This window comes from Typopeltis vanoorti, chromosome 16 (assembly GCF_054136105.1).
Source record: "Typopeltis vanoorti isolate ZY-2024b chromosome 16, IOZ_Tvanoo_1.0, whole genome shotgun sequence".
NCBI classification, from domain to species: Eukaryota; Metazoa; Arthropoda; class Arachnida; order Uropygi; family Thelyphonidae; genus Typopeltis; species Typopeltis vanoorti.
Window position 1 is genome coordinate 11,851,682 of NC_143564.1, and position 18,951 is coordinate 11,870,632.

Here is an 18,951-nt window from a genome sequence, read left to right on the forward strand (position 1 = left end):
GAAACACTGCCAAGTACACCAGTGGAGAAGCCTGCAACCAGGAGAGATGAAGGGCAGGAGGAACTGGCCACCGATCAAACCGCCACTACAGACGTAGCAACCGAAAATAACCAGCAGCACCAACAAAACGGAACTATCGCTGCAGTCACAATAGACGAGGACACGGAGGCAGTAGATATGGAAATCAACAATGCAGAAACCACACAAAAGAGGCCAGCCAGCCCTGAAGAAGTAAATATTAAAAAATCGAAACAAGGAAGTCCAGCACAAGTTGGAAATATAAAGTCAACTTCAGAACCCACAAAGTTCCCTCATGCAAAGGCCAATGCACCTATATTGCATCTCTTAAAAGATTTCCCCGAGGAGGCGGCGAGACTACGAAAAGCAATAGAAACATTCGGAGACATTCAACTGATACTCACAGGACAAAACGGGCCAAGAGTCGTCAGTGCAGAATGGAACGACGTGTTTGTCGATAATATAGATGAAATCACTCCTGAAAAGATCATTGGTCTTATCGATGCAGAGGACGACGTGGGACTAGCACTGCACAGAGGCCTCTACATGCTAAACCACGTCCGTGGAGACAAATTAGCAGATCTCATCATTAAAACCCACAATAGACAGCAGGAGGATTTAAACCTCGCCTAACAAGTCAGTCGACTCCTAGTATCGATCTGCCAGAGCAGGGAAAAAAAAAAAAAAAAAATCTGGTTTGTGTTTTCTTCTTTTTGTCCTCTTTCAGATTAGAATTTTTGTTGTAAAAAAGGTCTATGTCTATTCCACACAGGAGGGGGTATCCAGAGAACCTGGGCTGCGAAGGCTTACACCGAGGCGGTGCAGCTCCTTGTAGGCTGCATCACCAAGGCCAGGCTCTGCCCCCGCTCTTCTCAGTGTTAAACTGGTCATTCAGGTTGAAATTTCAGAATTTACCTAGTTTCTTACAAATTGTTATATGTAATTTTTAATGTTATTTACTAGTTCCTCTTTTTCATGTGGTGCTTCTTTCATTTGTTTTTCCCCACTTTCCTCGGGCAGACATCTGAAGAGGTGACTGATCGGGGAAAGCTGAAAAGAACGGATGGAGGGAGATAATGTCAGAAATCTGCTTGGTGCTGACATTTAAGTCAGGCCAAGTAGATCGACTGAGGCCTCTTAACTATCTACTACTATCCACTCTATCTTTTCTCCTCCTCTCTTACTATCAAGCTGACTCTCAGCACAACTTTTTTTTTTTTAAATCTAAAGAGGCCAGTGATGAAAGGCATGAACTCCCATTCGACCTCAATAAAGGTCGAAACTAGTCTGGGTAGTGGCCCTTCCCTTAATGCATAACATTAGACATATCCGCAAGGAGATGTGTTTTGCATTATAGGAGATACTGAGATAGGAGTGTTGGTATCTTGCTCCACCTTTGCAACGAGTTGCCCTGGTGTTGTACCACCTTAACCCAGTCCTGAAGATACTTTCAGGCGCAAACTTTGTTTGCTCACACTTGGATAAAGGATTAAACTAAATTTATTATACTCTAACCAAGTGAAAAATAAACTTTCAGTAGTCTATCAGCAGTTAAGTTTTTTGGGGGGTCAAAAGTTATACACAGATTTTCGAACTGCACGGGGATAAAGTCTCTAACCTGCATTGTTCGAGGACCAACTGTATATTTTTGTGCATTTATCAGTCAACAAGATATAAAAATAAATAAATAAATAAAAAATTATCAGTGATACATGAACATATATTATTTATTTATTACCGATCATGATCGTTTTCAGTTTTTACCTTTACAATCTATCTTGAATCACTCTGTTATGAAAAAAAAAAAAAAATCAAATAGCTTCTTCTGTGCAATTATAAACAGAAGTTAGCAGTAAAAATGTTTGAAATTTTCATAACTCGCATAAAATAGCATCCTTAAGATTACACACACATTGACTAAAGTTAGTTGGTTTTCTGAATTCAGAATATTTCCAAAATATTGGCAGACAGACAGGGACAGTATTGACATATGATATGGCAGCAACTGAGAAAACAATTTTTTTTTAAAAATCTGTATAAAGAAATTATATACTCTGGAGCAAGCCTTTCAGGCATATTACTACAGTTTAGTCCCACATACTATCGCACACACAGCCAGTAGAAATTGTTTTACTACTGTTCCCACTCAAAGGAAATGCTGGATATCTAATTTATTAATAACAGTGTATTAAGCATGTCTAGAATGGACATTACCTGGACTGCATATAAGAAGAAAGGGAGAGACATACACTGTAGATCCTCCCTAGTAGAGACAAAACTTGGAAGTAGCCATTTCATGCCTGTGTTTTACCAGCCAGGCTATGAAAATCTTCCATCTAGATGCCTAGGTGGAAGATGTCTTTCACAGTCTGGTGAAATATCACCTTCTAGAGGTCTAGTTGACATTTCCTCCAACTAGGGAAGATATGCTTATACTCACCTCGCCAGAGTCCCATTTGTGAAAACAAGCTATACCACACGAAGGTAAAACTGACTTGACTGGAAGAGGCTACATATTGCACATCACAAGCCCATGTCTACTATAAACTATCTATCAATAACAACAATGTGTGGAAAGCCTCCCTCAAAGGGGAGGCTTTCCACACATTGGTGGAAAGCCTCCTCTTTGAGGGAGGCTTTCCACCAATGTGTGGCACACATCACGTGGAATTTGTCTCCATTCAAAGCAGCAATGAGTTCAGTGACAGTTTGAGGACATGCTGCTCTGGACCTCAATTGCTGCTCCAATTCATCCCACAGGTGTTCAACAGGGTTGAGGTCAGGACTCTGTGCAGGCCAGGGCAGTTGTAACACCCATCTCTTCATACCATTCCATAACAGCTGCAGCTTTGTGGCACTGTCATCTTGATAGTAACATGGGTCCATTCCATAACAGCTGCAGCTTTGTGGCACTGTCATCTTGATAGTAACATGGGTCCATTCCATAAAAACTCCACAGTGTAGGCAGCATCTGATTATCCAGATCAAGGTACTGAGCTGCCTTCATGAAACCACAGACAGTGACCAGTGGTCCCACTCCAAATTAGTTGAATGCATCCCACGCCATTATTCCTCCACTACCAAACTTTACTGTGGATACAACACATACTGTGTTAACAAGCATTTACCAGGCTGCCTCCACACCCTGCCATCAGACTGGAAATGGGTAAACCTTGATTCATCACTCCAGAGTACCATTTTCCACTGGTCAATTGTTCAGTTCACATGTGCTCTTTGCAACAGACCAGATGAGCCACCTTTTCGTTGTTGTGATGTTTGGCTTGTGTGCCACTGCTCCTCCATGGAAACTCAGTAAATGGAGTTCTTTTCATACAGTATTAGTGCTCACCATGGTGTTGCTGGCGCTCCAGAACTCTGGTGCTCATCAATCACGCATCAATCATCTGTGCCGAATGATGTGTGATAGTCGGTTTTTGCATGCCACTCATTTTAACATCCTCTCCCTGTCAATCATTTTCAGCAGTTGCCCTAGGTGTTTTCCTGCACTAGTGATGCCAGAAATGTCTCCATTTGTTGATCACATCGCCAACCGTTGAATTTGGATGCTCCAGTTGAGCAGCAATGGCATGTAACGATATGCCACCAATAAGACAGCCCACAATGACACCTCTCTTGAAGTCACTGAGTTCTCATCATGTTACCATAACACCTATATTCAACTGCTACGATTAGGTTATTAACAAACCTGGAATGTTCCATAAGTTCAAATAACAGGGATGTCCAGACAATTATTGGTAGACAGTGTATTGCCTATATACTAACATAAAACTGGTCATCAATTTATCAGCATGAAGCATATGGTTTTTTTTTTCTTAATATCAGCTTAGCATTTAGGGATTGCAAAACCTACAGACTATTAGCAACATATGTGAGGATAAGCAAATTAAGAAGTGATAGGAACTAATTTTTCTTGAAAAGATGTGTTGTATTCCTTCAGAGACTGTTATGTGAGGAACTATTCCTCAAGGCAGAGAAAGGTGAGTGAAAGAAAAGGAGAATAAAGAGATGTTAGTTATTTTGATAGGTTTGAAAACTGGACAGAAAGAACTATTGAAAGAACTATTAGAGTTCTTTCTGATCTGTATATTAAATTCTCACAATGCTTTAAGAAGATGAAGGCCTTTTAATATATGTACTCTAGGATACTGTAATGATTTACTGACTACATCTACTCTTTGTAGAATTTTGCCCTTTGATTTAATGGTATGAAAGAAATTATATATTCTGGAGCAAGCCTTTCAGGCATATCACCACAGTTCAGTCCCACATACTATCGCACGTACAGCCAGCAGAAATTGTTTTACTACTGTTTCCCCTCAAATGGAAATGCTGGATATCTAATTTATTAATAACAGTGTATTAAGCATGGCTAGTATGGACATTACCTGGACTACATATAAGAAGAAAGGAAGGGACATATACTGTAGATCCTCCCCCAGTGGAGACAAAACATGGAAGTAGCCATTTCATGCCTGTGTTTCAGTGGCATAAATATTTCGTGAGCAAATGCAAGAAATGAGATTTGTGTGGAAAGTGGGAAAATGAAGTGCCGAATATTAATGATACAAGGAAAGACAGTTAAAATGTTCTGGAGAATGTGGAAGAAGTGAATGCTAGTGCACAAAATATAAGTGAGAGCATGAAAGAAGTGGCTGAAGGCAATGTGGAAGATCAGATGACAGTAAGGAATGAAATAGTGTGCTTAAATGGCCTCATTCACAGGGCAAAACGGGAGCTAGAGTGACTGAAGGAAAGACTGTGAATCTATTGCTTCATTATAATAGGACAGAGTTGAGAAGGGCATAATTACTAATGACTCAATGAGAAGATTGAACAGGAGGAATGGTTTGCAGTTTATAGATGTATGGACTGAATTTGGTGGAAAACTAGAGATATTAAGGCAGATGCAATCAAGCATGTGTCTAGCCACTCTGGGATAAAAGAGTGTGTCTGACAGAAATGATTAGGCAGTGCTGAATTACACAAGTATAATTCTGGGTCCAAGGTGCGAAATTCATGTACACAAATGCGAGAAGTATCAGCAATAAGGGAGATGAGTTTTTAGCACAGGTCAGCTCAACATAGCCAAAAATTATAGGCATCAGTGAGACCTGGCTGACAGAAAAAGATATAGTTACAGGGAATAGAATGCAAAGGGTGTTGTATTTTCAGGGAGAATAGAGGGAATAGGACAGGAGGTAGGGTACTGATGATGATACCTGAAGAACCATAACTAACCAAAAAATTGGAAATTGAAGAGGATTTTAGGTCTGAGGGAGATGATTCATTTGAGCTGTCCGATATGAGAATGAGGCCAAGAGTACAAAATATATTGTTGGATGCTCCTATAGACCAGGGAGGAGGGAACCACAGGAAGATGTCAATCGGCAGGAAATTAGCACAAGCAGTGCAAAACAAGCAATTATTATTGGAGACTTCAACTATGGGAACATAGATTGGAGGGAGAAAAGGGGAATGGCAAGATTGAAGTGGAATTTATATAGTAGCTAAGGAATAATTACCTGAAACAACATGTTATAGAGAGGTCCAGAGATTTGAGAATGCTGGATCTGGTAAGTGCTTCAGAACATATATTCATAACAAAGTAGACACTATGTTCAATTGAGGAGAGTGAACATGCAGTCTTATTCTGCGAAGTTCCTAAATGTGTAGAATTCTCTGTCAAAAAAGGGTTTAAGTTGAACTATAAAGCTTATTAGAACAGACTCAGTAGGCATTTTGGAGCAATGCCATGGCTTGCTCAAGAAAAGAATGTCAGTAGTGCATGGGAAGTGATCAATGAATGTTTGAGAGAAGCAGTATCAGACTGCTTCATCTCAAACATATCAGACTGCTTCTCTCAAACCCAAGCTCAGGAGGATAAACCAAGTGGGAATTAAGTGGATGAGTAGAGATATAAAGCAAAAGCTGCAAAAAAAAAAAAAAAGAAAATACAAAGTGCAAGCAAGAAGGGTGACTTCTTACTTGCACTTTGATAAGAAATACAAAATCAGATTTCAAAAGAAAATTAGCTAAGGCAGGCCAAAGTAAATCTAAGAGTTTTTTCATTACATAACAAGAGGAAAAATGACTATGGGAGAATAACTTGAATCAATAATAAAGGCATAATTAGGTGTTTGTAGTCATTACTTGTGATATGCTGATTTTTTATTTTTTTTCTTGAACTGCTTTGCCGCACTTGGAGAAGGAAGGCAAAGGTTTGGATATTGATTAATAATTTTGGATGGAATGAGGGGAGAAGACCATCATTCCTATGAGAATTATTTGTTATTTGGAACATTATTCTGTTATCTGAAATACAAAAGAAATTAACCAAAACAGTATTAAAAGTATTTTAACTCATAGGTAAACTGTTCTATTGCTAACTTTGAGAGATGAGTAAAAATAAAACAACTGATCAAGCACAAGAGACCACAAATATGAGATTGAAGAAAAATTTATGAGTGACCAGATTATTGTTATTAATCTGTTATTATTATTATAATATCATCATCATTACAAGGACACTTCCATGGAATCTAAAGACTCATTGCAGGAGACCCAAATTATCTGCACAATATCTATTATATCCTATCTCCTTGAACTAATTGACAAACAAAACACTCACAACTGACTCTGGCAGCCCATTCCACTCATTCACCATTTTCTAAGCAAAAAGTCTAGTCTTTATATCCTAGCTGTAACCACACTCTTACTCAATTTCCAAGGATAGCCTCATTCCCACCCCTCAAATCTAGCTTAGTGTTGAAATATTTCTTCTACATCAATCCTATAAAAATCCTTTTAATAACTTAAACATTTCCATCATATCACAGTTTTCCCCTTATCAACCAACTTTTGCAACCCACAAACCCTGAATTGTAATACAGAGTTCCAAAAACCACTCACCATCTTGGTCAGTCACCTCTGGATCCTCTCCACCACTTCCTCATCACTAAGAAATCCATTTGACCAAAACTGAGCATAGAAATTCAGATACAGACATATCAAGGCCTATTAACACGTTTGCTGCCACGCTACTTCGGCATAGGTTGTTCCCATACGCCAAGCAATTTCACTTCTTCAAGGTCAGTACGGATAATCTCGTTGCCAGAGGTAATCGACATACGAGTATACTCGTAGTTGGCTCGTGTGGAGCATATACCATCTGTGAGTATACACAGTTTTGCTGCTAGCTCCACATGCCAAGCATTTTCACTTCAAGGTCAGTATGGGTAATCTCGTTGCTGGCAGTAAGTGTCATACGAGTATACTCGTAGCTGGCTTGTGGTGCTGATATACAAACTACGAGTATACTTGTAGTTGGCAGCGAACATGTTAAAACAGACATATCAAGGCCTATTAACACTTCGCTGCCATGCTACTTCGGCATAGTTTGTTCCTGTACGCCAAGCAATTTCACTTCTTCAAGGTCAGTATGGGTAATCTCGTTGCCGGCGGTAATCGACATATGATTACGCTCGTAGTTGGCTTGTGTGGAGCATATACCATCTACGAGTATACACAGTTTTGCTGATAGCTCCACACGCCAAGCATTTTCACTTCTTCAAGGTCAGTACGGGTAATCTCGTTGCTGGCGGTAAGTGTCATACGAGTATACTCATAGCTGGCTTGTGGTGCTGATATACCAACTACGAGTATACTCATAGTTGGCAGCGAACGTGTTAAAGAGAAATGATAACTTCTTTATCCCTGTTTGTTAGTGTGTGCTACAATAACCAAGTAATCCTATTAGGTACCTTGGCCACCTTAACAATATTATTATTATTATCTGAGACCTCCAGTGAGTCAAGGACTCATCGAGGGAGGCTGTAAATTACCCAACCCAGCTATCATACCTTCCCTTAAATTCATTTACACACTAAATGCACTCACTACCCCTAAGGGCAAATTATTCCACTCACTCACTGCTCTTTGGGTGAAAAACCTAGCTCTTACCCCTTTCCTGCCTGATAACAACCTTAACTTCCATGGATGCCCCCGTGTTCTCTCCCCGCCTTCCATATGACAAAAAATTTCATCATTTGAAATGCTATAACACCCATTTAAAAGTTTACAGACCTCTATCATATGAGCCCTCTTTCTCCTGTTAACCAGAGTCTGCAATCCACATACTCGCAATCTGTCCTCATAATCTAAATCCCATAATCCAGATATAATCTTTGTAACTGTTCTTTGCACCCTTTCCACAGCTTCTTTACTCTCTGAACTTCAACTCCCTCTCTGATAATACCACCAATTTGTCCCTGACTTCACCAATCACCTGGAGTGCATTTCTACTATTGTAATACACAGTTTGTATTCTTTTCATCCCAAAATGCATAGCTTTACACTTTTCCACATTAAACTGGAAAATCCATTATCTTTAGCCCATAATATAAGCCTAATTAAATCATTCTGCAAGTTTTCTATTGCATGATTAACAATTACACTACCCAATTTTCCATCATCAGCAAACAACTGAGCATTTACCTTCAAATCATTTCCTATATCATTACAAATTAATTCAAACGGTAATGGCACAGAGCCTTAGAGCACAGTGCAAGTCACCTGCTCTCTCTCTCTCTCCTGGATTATGCTCTTCAATATATTACATTTTTGCTATCTATCCATCACCCATCTTCATATCCACTCCTATTTTCTCCAATTTCTGCATTAGAGTTTCATATGGTATGATCTTTCAAACACCTTTGCAAAACTAGTAGTGCCATAGTGTAGACATTTCCTTTATCAAACTCACCTGTCACACTCTATTATAAGACACTAGTAACTTATAGGGCAAAACTGACCCTTCACAAAGCCATGCTGCTCCCCCATAGTGCATCATATTCTTACCCACCCATTCCTGAATTCTATCTTTGGCCACTTTTCCCATATTTTTTATACCGCTCCTGAGACAGTAGTGATTAGTGTATAATTTTCTACCACAGTCTTGAAGCCTCCTTTATACAAGGGAACTAATTTCCTCTCCTTCCACACTCCATTGCAACTTTACCAGAGATAAGACTAAAGTTAAATAACACAGTCAGAGGCAATACAAATTCCTTTGTACATTCTTGTAATATGCAAGCTGATATCCCACAGCCATATTTGTAATAAGATTCTGCCATATCCTAAGTACTTCCAATTCATTAACCTCTATTCTCACATCAGTTCTTGTCACATCTGTAGGAGCAATATCCTCACTTGGATGCTAGACCTTTGCAAAGTGGTCCCTCAGTAACTATTTCATCCATTTCTGTCACCTCACTACCATCAGCATTCATTAAAGTCCTTTCATGGTCATTTTCTTTCATTTGCTATGTAACAAATAAAGCTCTTCAGGACTTCCTTTGGCTGCTCAGTTAATTTCTTCTCAATCTGATTTTGCCTTCCTAAGGATCCTTAAAAAGATATTAAAAAGAATCTGATACTGTTATCATTCCATCAATGAACTAGTCTAAGTTGGTATGGTCATTTAATGGGGGGGGGGAATGAAAATGGTTAGCAAAAACAGCTGTTTGGTGCAAAGGTTAGTAGGAAAAAAATCCAGCAGATGATGATATAGATGAATAGAGATAGTTATTAGTGCTTTAGAAGATAGAAATTCAAGAATTGACAATACTGGAATCTGACCAATAACATATTAATCTAGGCAAAAAAAAACTGTTGATAGGACAGTAATAATAATAACGTAAACTTATTATGTCATACTAAACCAGTATTCTGTACACCTCCCCCCCCCCTTTAGGATACATATTAGTAACTGATGACAAATTAGTGTTTATTATACTATACTCTCCCAAATACTGTTGGGAGAGATGAAAAAACCCATGAAAAGGTTTGGAGAAACTTACATGGTCGCTCTCAACATTTCCAAGCATCTAATCAGGTCTAGCGTAGAGGCATGCTCAGCAAACTACCATTCTATGATCTTCTTCCCTTTGCAATTAGGTCACTAGCTTCTTCCTTGATTGCTCACTATGTGTCACACTAGATGGTTTCCTTCAAATTTCCTCATCAATTCACCAGTTCATTCAATAGTTTCTATTGGTTTATTAAACCAATAGAAACTATTCGTAAACTACTAAGATCTCCAAAAGATAACCATCCTTTCTATAAATATGCTGGTGTTTATAATATTCCATGCTCACGTGGCTCAAGCTACATCAGACAGACTTCAAGAAGTCTCAAAATCAGGGAAAAGGAGCACATTGGCTACATAAAAAACAACAGACAGATCATTTCTGGCCTATTGTCTCATTTCTCTAAAACTAACCATGTCATTGAGTGGAAAACAAAAGCTGCTCCCCTTACATAGAGGAAAACTACCATTCGAGAATTTTCAAAGAAGCAGCCACAGTCGCTCGTTCTACTGTTAACCTTAACAGAAATCAAGGTTTTATACTCACAGAGATATGGAAAAGCCTAATTAGATCTCTAAAAATACAAGAAATTAACTTCAACACAAACTATAGGAAGTTCCTTAGCAACAGCTAGCTAACCTTGTACACGCGATACGTGTTTCACTCACGTTCGATGCTATTTTATTTGTAATTATTCTTGTCAGTTTTACAGTTACTCATAATTGTGAGATTGGTTTAAGGCCTATATGTCAGTGCCCTGAAGATGCCAACAGTTAAAGTGTGGTGAAACTAGTTGGTAGAGTTAATAAATTTTTATCAATACTTGATTTGTAAACCAAATACTATTTTACTAATTCATATGATCAAGAAAATAAACCTTCATTATACTATTCATAATGTTCACTTGCCATCTCAACTCATCATTATCATACCTGGGTAAGATACTACTTTTCCTACCATATTGTTATCTTTCACTCTCATCAATAACTTCCTGATATCCATACTCACATTGTCCTTGTTACCAACCAAATCATTTGTGAATACTACCACTGCCAACTCTTTTGCTCACTCACTTCTCATATCCAGTGCTTCTATTACTCTGAGACCTATTAAGCTCACTAGGTTTTATTTAGCTCACTAAAATTCATATCTATAGTTAAGAGCTATAGATATGAACTTGTGTATAGAGTTCCTATCTCTTATACTGCTGGATTAAAAGGAAAGTTGGCACCACTAAGTCTAAAAATTCTTCCACCAAGAATAAGTAGCTTCCTCTTCTCCACACAGATATTTCCTAGGTCTCTTATGACTGTCTTCTCTTATATTTTAGATACATAGGATGCCCCCCCCAGCTGAGAGGAGACAGCAGAAACATCAGCCATACATATTCTGTTTTTTAAACAAAAATTGAAGACCCATCTTCTAGATAGATCATTTCAGATATATGAGCATTTATTTAAAAAGTGCTTAAGTGATTGTACAATACTCCGACTTAAACCATAATGCCTGTTTTCCTTCTAACAATTTGGAAAAGTCTAATTCTTATTAGTTGTAAATTATAACTGTGTGTGTCTGAGAGAGAGAATCAATTTTACATCTATTGTACTGTGACCATGCTAGCATGGGACTATGATTTCTCACTTATGAAATCCACTGTTATTATTCCATCTTTTTGAATTGTCAGTTACACCAGTGTTCTTCAAGATTTCTACACCTGCGGACCGGAGAAAATAGGAGAAATGTTTTGGGGACCGGCTGACGGCTAAGACAGAAACATAAACCAATGTAGATAGTATTTTATTTATTAAATCCAAAGTTATAAAATTACAATTTTTAGTTAGTGCAACATCTGCTGCTGCTTAGAGGTTAGAAAATTTGATATACGTGGCTGAAGCGTTGTTTCTGAGAGACGAAGCGCTGCAATAACATCCATTCAATTTCTCTGTTTGGTTTTTATTACTGACATGGCTGAAAAAGTCTTTTCACACAAATAGGAAGTCGAAAAAACAACCAACAATTTGATAGCTTTTATAACTCAGAGATGGATATTCTTTTTTGAGTGATATCCAAAACTGAGACAATGATTGCATTTTATGTCTGGACACTAGAGTGACATCAGAAGACAAATTGATCAGCTTTTCTTTTTCACGAGGATCAAGTGCACATGATTTTATATCTTCCAAGAAGGAATTATTAATCCAGAGGTTACCTTTACGAGGAACTTCATTTTCAGGGAAATAATTATTAAAGTTTTCAGCTAACACCCTTAAATGTTGACTTATTATGTTGATTATGACTTTCTTGTTGACATCAGCAATGATCAAAAATTCTCCCAAAAGTGGAAACATTTCTATATCTTCCTCCTGTACGTGACTATCCCAAAGAACCAGCTTCTTTTTGAACAAATCCATTTTATTTCTCAGTGTAAATATATTTGTACAAGACCCCTGAAGAGAAATATTAAGTTCATTAAGAAGGCTAAATATGTCTGCCATATATGCAAGCTTAGCCATCCATTCCTCATTCAACAAAGGCTCTACTACGTCAGATTTTTTCCATCGCAGAAACTGCTTTACTTCTTCCCTCAGTTTGAAAAGGCGTGCAAGAACCCTTCCTCTCGATAACCACCTCACTTCTGTATGGAGAAGGAGATGTTGGTGGTGTGAGTCTATACTCTCACACAGTATCGTGAACAGCCTGGAGTTCATAGCTCGACTACAAATTTCATTAATGATCTTCACCGCATCATTCATCCCAGTGTTTAGTTCAGTACAAAGCTTCTTTGCAGCTAGGTGCTCCTGGTGGATCATATAGTGAGTGGACAAAACTTCTGAGTGTGCAACTTCCTTTATTTTTTCAACTACTTCTGAGCGACGTCCAGTCATGCTCACAGCACCGTCCGTACACACTCCAACGCATTTACTCCAGTCTAAACCCTGCGCTTGAAAATACCTGTCAAGAGCATTAAATATCTCTGAACTAGTGGTCCGTCCAGGCAACAAAGAAGTTCTTCCTTTAAGTCTTCATCTTCAATATACCTCACGAAGCAAAATAGGATAGCATGGCTACTCACATCAGTTAATGCATCAAGTTGAATCGCAAAACATCTCGATTTCTTTATCCCCCTCTACAACTTGCTTTTCAAGTGGCCATATCAATAATTCTCCTCTGAATGGTGGTGTCCGAAAGCGATATAGCCTCCAGTTTTTTAGTGGCTTGAGGACCCAAAATTTCTCGTACAACATCTAAGATGCAAGGCTTTACTAACTCCTCACCAATAGTAAATGGTTTTTTCGTTTTAGCTATTCAAAGAGCAACTAAATAAGATGCTCGAAGCAGCAACTTGTCACTAGTCGTCATTTTCATTTCACTTTTCTGACTTTTCATCTGGTCACGTAATCTTTGAAAAAAGTCCAGTGGCTTATCAATAAAATCTATGCTTCGAATGCAAATGATGAGCAAGTTCGAAAGGTTTCATAGTGTCATTTGACAGAATTTCAGAACATATTACACACAAAGGCCGTGGCAATAGTTCACTGCCAGGGGGGCTGAATGAAACCAAGCTTTAAATAGTCCTTGTTGAAACGCCTAACAAAGTTTCCTTTTCTTTTTTTTTTGGTTTGTATTGCACATTCTGAAGTATCAACATATTTCTTTTTCTTTGTTTGTTCTAAACTTGAAGCACTAGTACTTGGCATACTTTCAGTACCATCACTATTTTTCTCCTGAATATTGTCCTTGCCTCTACTAAACAAGGTTAAAAGATTTTGCTATTTGACTTTTTTTTGTCTCCATTTCGTAGGGTTTCAAATTTTATGAAAGAAATAACTTGTTTTCTGAAATACCACAACACAATATTAGAAAACAATACGGACGAGCATGATAAAATAAGAATTTTTGCGACGTGTCATCGACAGGCGAGCTGACGCAATACTGGCATTCGATGGCTGCGCACTTCGCTTACACTTCGGGCACTACATTGTCATGTGCAGCCCTGCAACAATGTAGCACCCGAATCATGTAGCCGCTACATGATTGGGGGGAAATTTTTGGCAGACTGCCAGGAAATTTCTGAGGAACTGGCACCGGTCTGCGGACCACAGGTTGAAGAACAAGGAGTTACACCAAAGATAATCTGTATGTATTTTTATAGCTTACATCTATGGCATGAGTTACTTGAAATGCATTTGTAACTGAAAACCACCTACACATACTCATAACTGGTGACATACAATGCCCTGTCATCATGCTCATCAGTTGCAGAAATCATATGTTATTTGCAATATCACCTGAGGCTATCACTAAATCCAATGCTCTAAAATCTCATTCGTTATATACTGTCTATGATAATTATCTCACAATAACCCAAGAACTTGACTTCTGTTCCCATATCTAATATTCTAATAATAATATCTAATAATAGTCAAATATTCCCACAATTAAAATCTTATTTAAGATCATTGTGCTTTTACATGTCCAATCCATTTGCTAAACATTTTCCAGTCATTACCCCATTTATTCTTAAACCTGTAACAACATCTAACTATGTCAAGTTTGCACCAAAGAGCCTCAAAACCCTGCTTCTCGAACATTCCTTTTCAGTAGCATACCATTTTCTCATATTGAGCATTGCCACCCTTCTTTTATGTGCTTTCTAGACTCCCAGAGACTTGATACCAATCCATTCCTATCTATATATCATTTTCAGTTAACCATATCTCATATGTGATGATAGTCCTTGAGAAACTAACTCATTCAATGCTACAAACTCATGTCCCATATTTCTGATAATGCACTTGAATCCAGTCTGTTATCAATCTATTATTAATTATAATTCCTTATTTTTTCAGCCATGACCAAATTCCACCTATATCATCTCGCTCTTCACACCACTAGTTGCATTCTCTGTCAATGTCTCTTGTCCCACTCTGAACATCTTCGTTTCCTTTCACCAATTCACTAATTATTAACTTTGCCTTTTCATAACCAGTCATTCATAGCTACATCCACCTTCCTGTCTTTCCACAAGCCATTTCTTACGAATGTTAGAATAATATACTAATTAAATAACTTCAGTAAAATTTTTTTCGAACTATATTTATTTAATGTTTTAAACTATCATCGTTGTTTTAAATTGATTTAAAATATTATTATTATGAAATAATATTTTAATACCTTTCCAAGTTATCGTTTGATTATATATTATATATATAAATATTTTAGGGGTGCTTAACGGTCAAAGCTGGATACCGAACGAGGATGGGCTGGCAATTTGGGATTTAGCTGACCAAATTGTATTCTTACTGGCTTAAACCAATATACAAAATGATAGTACAACATGACAAAATTTCATGCCGGCTGGGGCGTCACCTGGTTAAACAAGGCTCCCGTTGTTTTCGCCAGCAAACCAGGGCGAACAGCAAAAAGTCAGCTACTGGAACAAATCTGAAAACACACCCCAACTCAACATCACCAGAGTTAAAGATCGGTACTATCAACATAAGAAGTCTGAATGGCAAAGAAATGGAGCTAGCTGAAGAATTAGATAAGTACCAGATTGACATAATAGGGGTGACAGAAACAAAAAAGACTAAAACTGGTGAGATCTTTCTGAGCAATAAATACAAAATGTTATATTCAGGAAATGACAATCAAGGAAAAGAAGGAGTAGTCATAGTATTCAACACAAAATACAAGGCTAATATTCTTGAATAGTAGGCAGTCTCAAGTAGAGTGATGTGGGCTAATATCACAATGGGGAATTGGATAATGAGACTTATTTGTGCCTATGGTCCCACAGAAGGTTCTACTAAGGTAGAAGTGGAGGAATTTTTTGATGCTTTCAAAAAAAAACAACTGACACAATGAAAAAGGAAAAGCTGGTCCTTGTTGGGGATCTAAATAGCAGAGTAGGAAATGATTGTCAGACATATAAAAATATTTTGGGAAAATTTGGAGAAAAGAGCAAAGCTAATAATAATTGCAAATACTTGTTGGATTTTTGGTCAGGACATGGACTGGTTATTACTAACACCATGTTCCAACACAAAAATGTGCACAAATTCACATGGAGAGAAGAAGCAAGGAATAAGAAAAGTCTCATTGACTATGTTATTGTTGATAGTGATGTTTTCTCCCTGGTGCAGGACACCAGAGAGTACAGAGGATTTGAAACTGGAAGTGATCACTATTTGGTCTTGAGCAGAAAAAAATTGAATTTCTTATTGAAAAGAATATCATATAAGAAAGTGTTAAAACGAATAAAAGTTGAGCAGCTATCAGATGTGAACTGTAGACTAAAATACACAAAGATTATTGAAAAAAAAAATGAAAGAGTTTGAGAACAGGAACCAAACCTTGGAGATTCAGTGGCAAGCCTTGAAGAAAACCCTGATTGATTCAGCCATAGAGGCATATGGTGAGGTTGTCTGCAAGGTTAGAAAAATCAGAACTCCATGGGGGACACAGGAAGTTAAAGAGGCAGTGAAGGAAAAGAAGAAAGCATATCAAAAGTTCCTGGCAAATAAGTCAGCTTTTGCTCTTAGAGAATACAGAGACAAATGTAAGAAAGTGAAACACTGTGTAAAGCTAGCTAAACAAGTCATGGGAGGACTTGGGCAAGAACATAGAAAATAAATATCAAGAAGATATTCTGGAGGTTGTTGAAAAAGCTTAGAAATGCTGTAAAAGGAGTTAGAGATGATAAAGGTGACATGAAAACAGGAGAAAAAGATATCCTTGAAGTATGGAGTAATTACTTCGAAAAATTGCTAAATGAAACAAGCAGTGATAGCACAGTGGTAAAAAACACTCAACAGGCATACAGTCAGGAATTCATATCCATACTTGAAGTAGAAAAAGCCATTAAAGGCTTGAAATGTGGAAAGGCAGCAGGAGTAGATGATATTCCACCAGAAATGCTGAAGTATGGTGGTATAAAAGTCTTACAGTGGCTGCACTGCATAGTTCAGAAAGCCTGGACAGAGGGACGAATTCCTCATGACTGGAGTAGAGCTCTAATAGTACCCATATATAAAAAGAGAAATAAAACTGAATGCAAGAATTACAGAGGTATTTCCCTACTGGGTGTTCCTGGCAAATTCTGTGCAAGTATACATGAGAAACGGTTGAGAAGAATTGTGGAAGAAAAGCTTGATGAAGAACAAGTTGGATTCAGGCCAAATAGAGGCTGTCAGGATCAGATCCTCACTTTATGACAAATAGTTGAGAAAAGCATGGGAATATAACAAATATCTGTATTTAAGTTTTGTCGATTTGGAAAAGGCATATGACAAGGTGCCAAGAGAGAAGCTATTCAATACGTTACAGTTATATGGTGTCAATGGGGCATTATAACAAGCAATACTTAGTCTTTATTTGAGTTGTAAGTCAGCAGTTAGAATTGAAGGAAGTACAGGAAGATGGTTTAATGTTAAATCTGGTGTGAGACAAGGATGTACATTATCCCCTCTGTTATTCGTTATCTATATGGATCACATTATGAAGGAAAGTGGTATTAAACATGATATCAAAATTGGAGATGTTAATGTCAGCACTTTGCTTTATGTGGATGATGTTATACTTCTAAATAAATCTGCAACAAATCTGCAAGATTCCATGACTAAATTGAATAACTGTTGCAAAAGATATGGTATGAAGGTCAGCATTAAAAAGACAAAGACAATGAAAATAGGTAGAATTGTTGAAAATGTCAACTGTGTTGTGAATGGGGAACCTGTGGAACAAGTAAAACATTTCAACTACTTAGGCACGATTTTTAGTGAAGATGGTAAATTAAATATGGAAATAGACAACAGATTCAACAAAGCTGGTATGGTAGGAAGTCAATTGAATAAATTCATATGGAATAAGGGAGAAATTAGTCAGAACACTAAATTAACTGTATGCAAGACAGTGTTCAAACCAGTTTTAACTTATGGATCTGAGAGCTGGGTCAGAAGTAAAACACTTGACCAAAGACTAGAGACCGCAGATATGAGAGTCCTGAGAAAGATTAGAGGCGTGAACAGATGGCATCAATGGCAATACCATATTAAAAACGAGGATATTAGGAAAGAACTTGACATTGTCAGCATCCAGGAATGCGTTAGCAGAGCTAATCTCAGGTGTGGTATGGTCACTTAAATAGAACGGGCAAGGAAAGATTAGCAAAACAAGTGTTCTCTGCCAGGTTGGCAGGAAAACGACCCAGAGGAAGACCAAGATGTAGGTGGATTGATACGGTACAAAGTGCCTTAGACGATAGAAATATAAGATCTGATAATGTTGGAGTCTTGATAAGTAACAGACTGATTTGGAGGAAAATTGTAGATAGGGAGTTAGTAAAGATGTAAATTTTTCATGTACTATCATATCCTATACACCCCTTGAGGGTACATGTCAGGAATTTGATGATGATGATAAATATTTTTCAGCTGGTAAAAAATACATCTCTTTATTATAACATGTAATGCTTGACCTTGACTTTTCCACAATGCATCCTTTCCAAAGTACATTGAGTCTGCTCTTGAGGTACCCTGTATTTTTATATTTTACAGAATTAGACAAAAAAAAAATTAAACAGCATAATCAATATATATAAAAAAAGTAAATGAAGTTATTAAAATAATTTAAAAAATTTACCTGTCTGAGTTTGGACATTGCATCAGCTGAAATAAAGTCATTTTTCCCAAAACGAGTAACAAAACACATGATCTGGTACTGACTTTGTCCTCGCTCTTCTTCTCCAAGAACAAGTACTCGAAATACTTGTACTTCCTAGATGTAATACTTTAATTTTTAACTGGTTAAAATAAAATACAGAAATAATAAGACAGTAGTGCATTTAGTTTTAAAATATTCACAAAGTGAAACAAGACCTATGCATACAGGTTATAAGTCATTTCAATAATTAATGAAACTTTACTGAATCAAGTTTCATTATTTCATTCTTATCAAGTTCATGTAGTTCAAACACATAAATCATATCCTAACCATAACATTGTGCTCAAATTTAGAGATCAGTTATTTGTAAATCAGTACCTTA

At 37.4% G+C, this 18,951-nt stretch overlaps 1 protein-coding gene across 1 annotated transcript in view; it reads right to left on the minus strand.

Moving 5' to 3' along the window:
• oaf (BRICHOS-like domain-containing protein out at first) overlaps nucleotides 1-18,951 on the minus strand; it is a 65,735-nt gene that overhangs the window by 27,087 nt on the left and 19,697 nt on the right. The window contains exon 2 of the mRNA XM_090406457.1: nucleotides 18,549-18,683. Within this exon, the coding sequence (XP_090262583.1) occupies nucleotides 18,549-18,683 (135 nt within the window). The remainder of the gene's footprint in view (nucleotides 1-18,548; nucleotides 18,684-18,951) is intronic.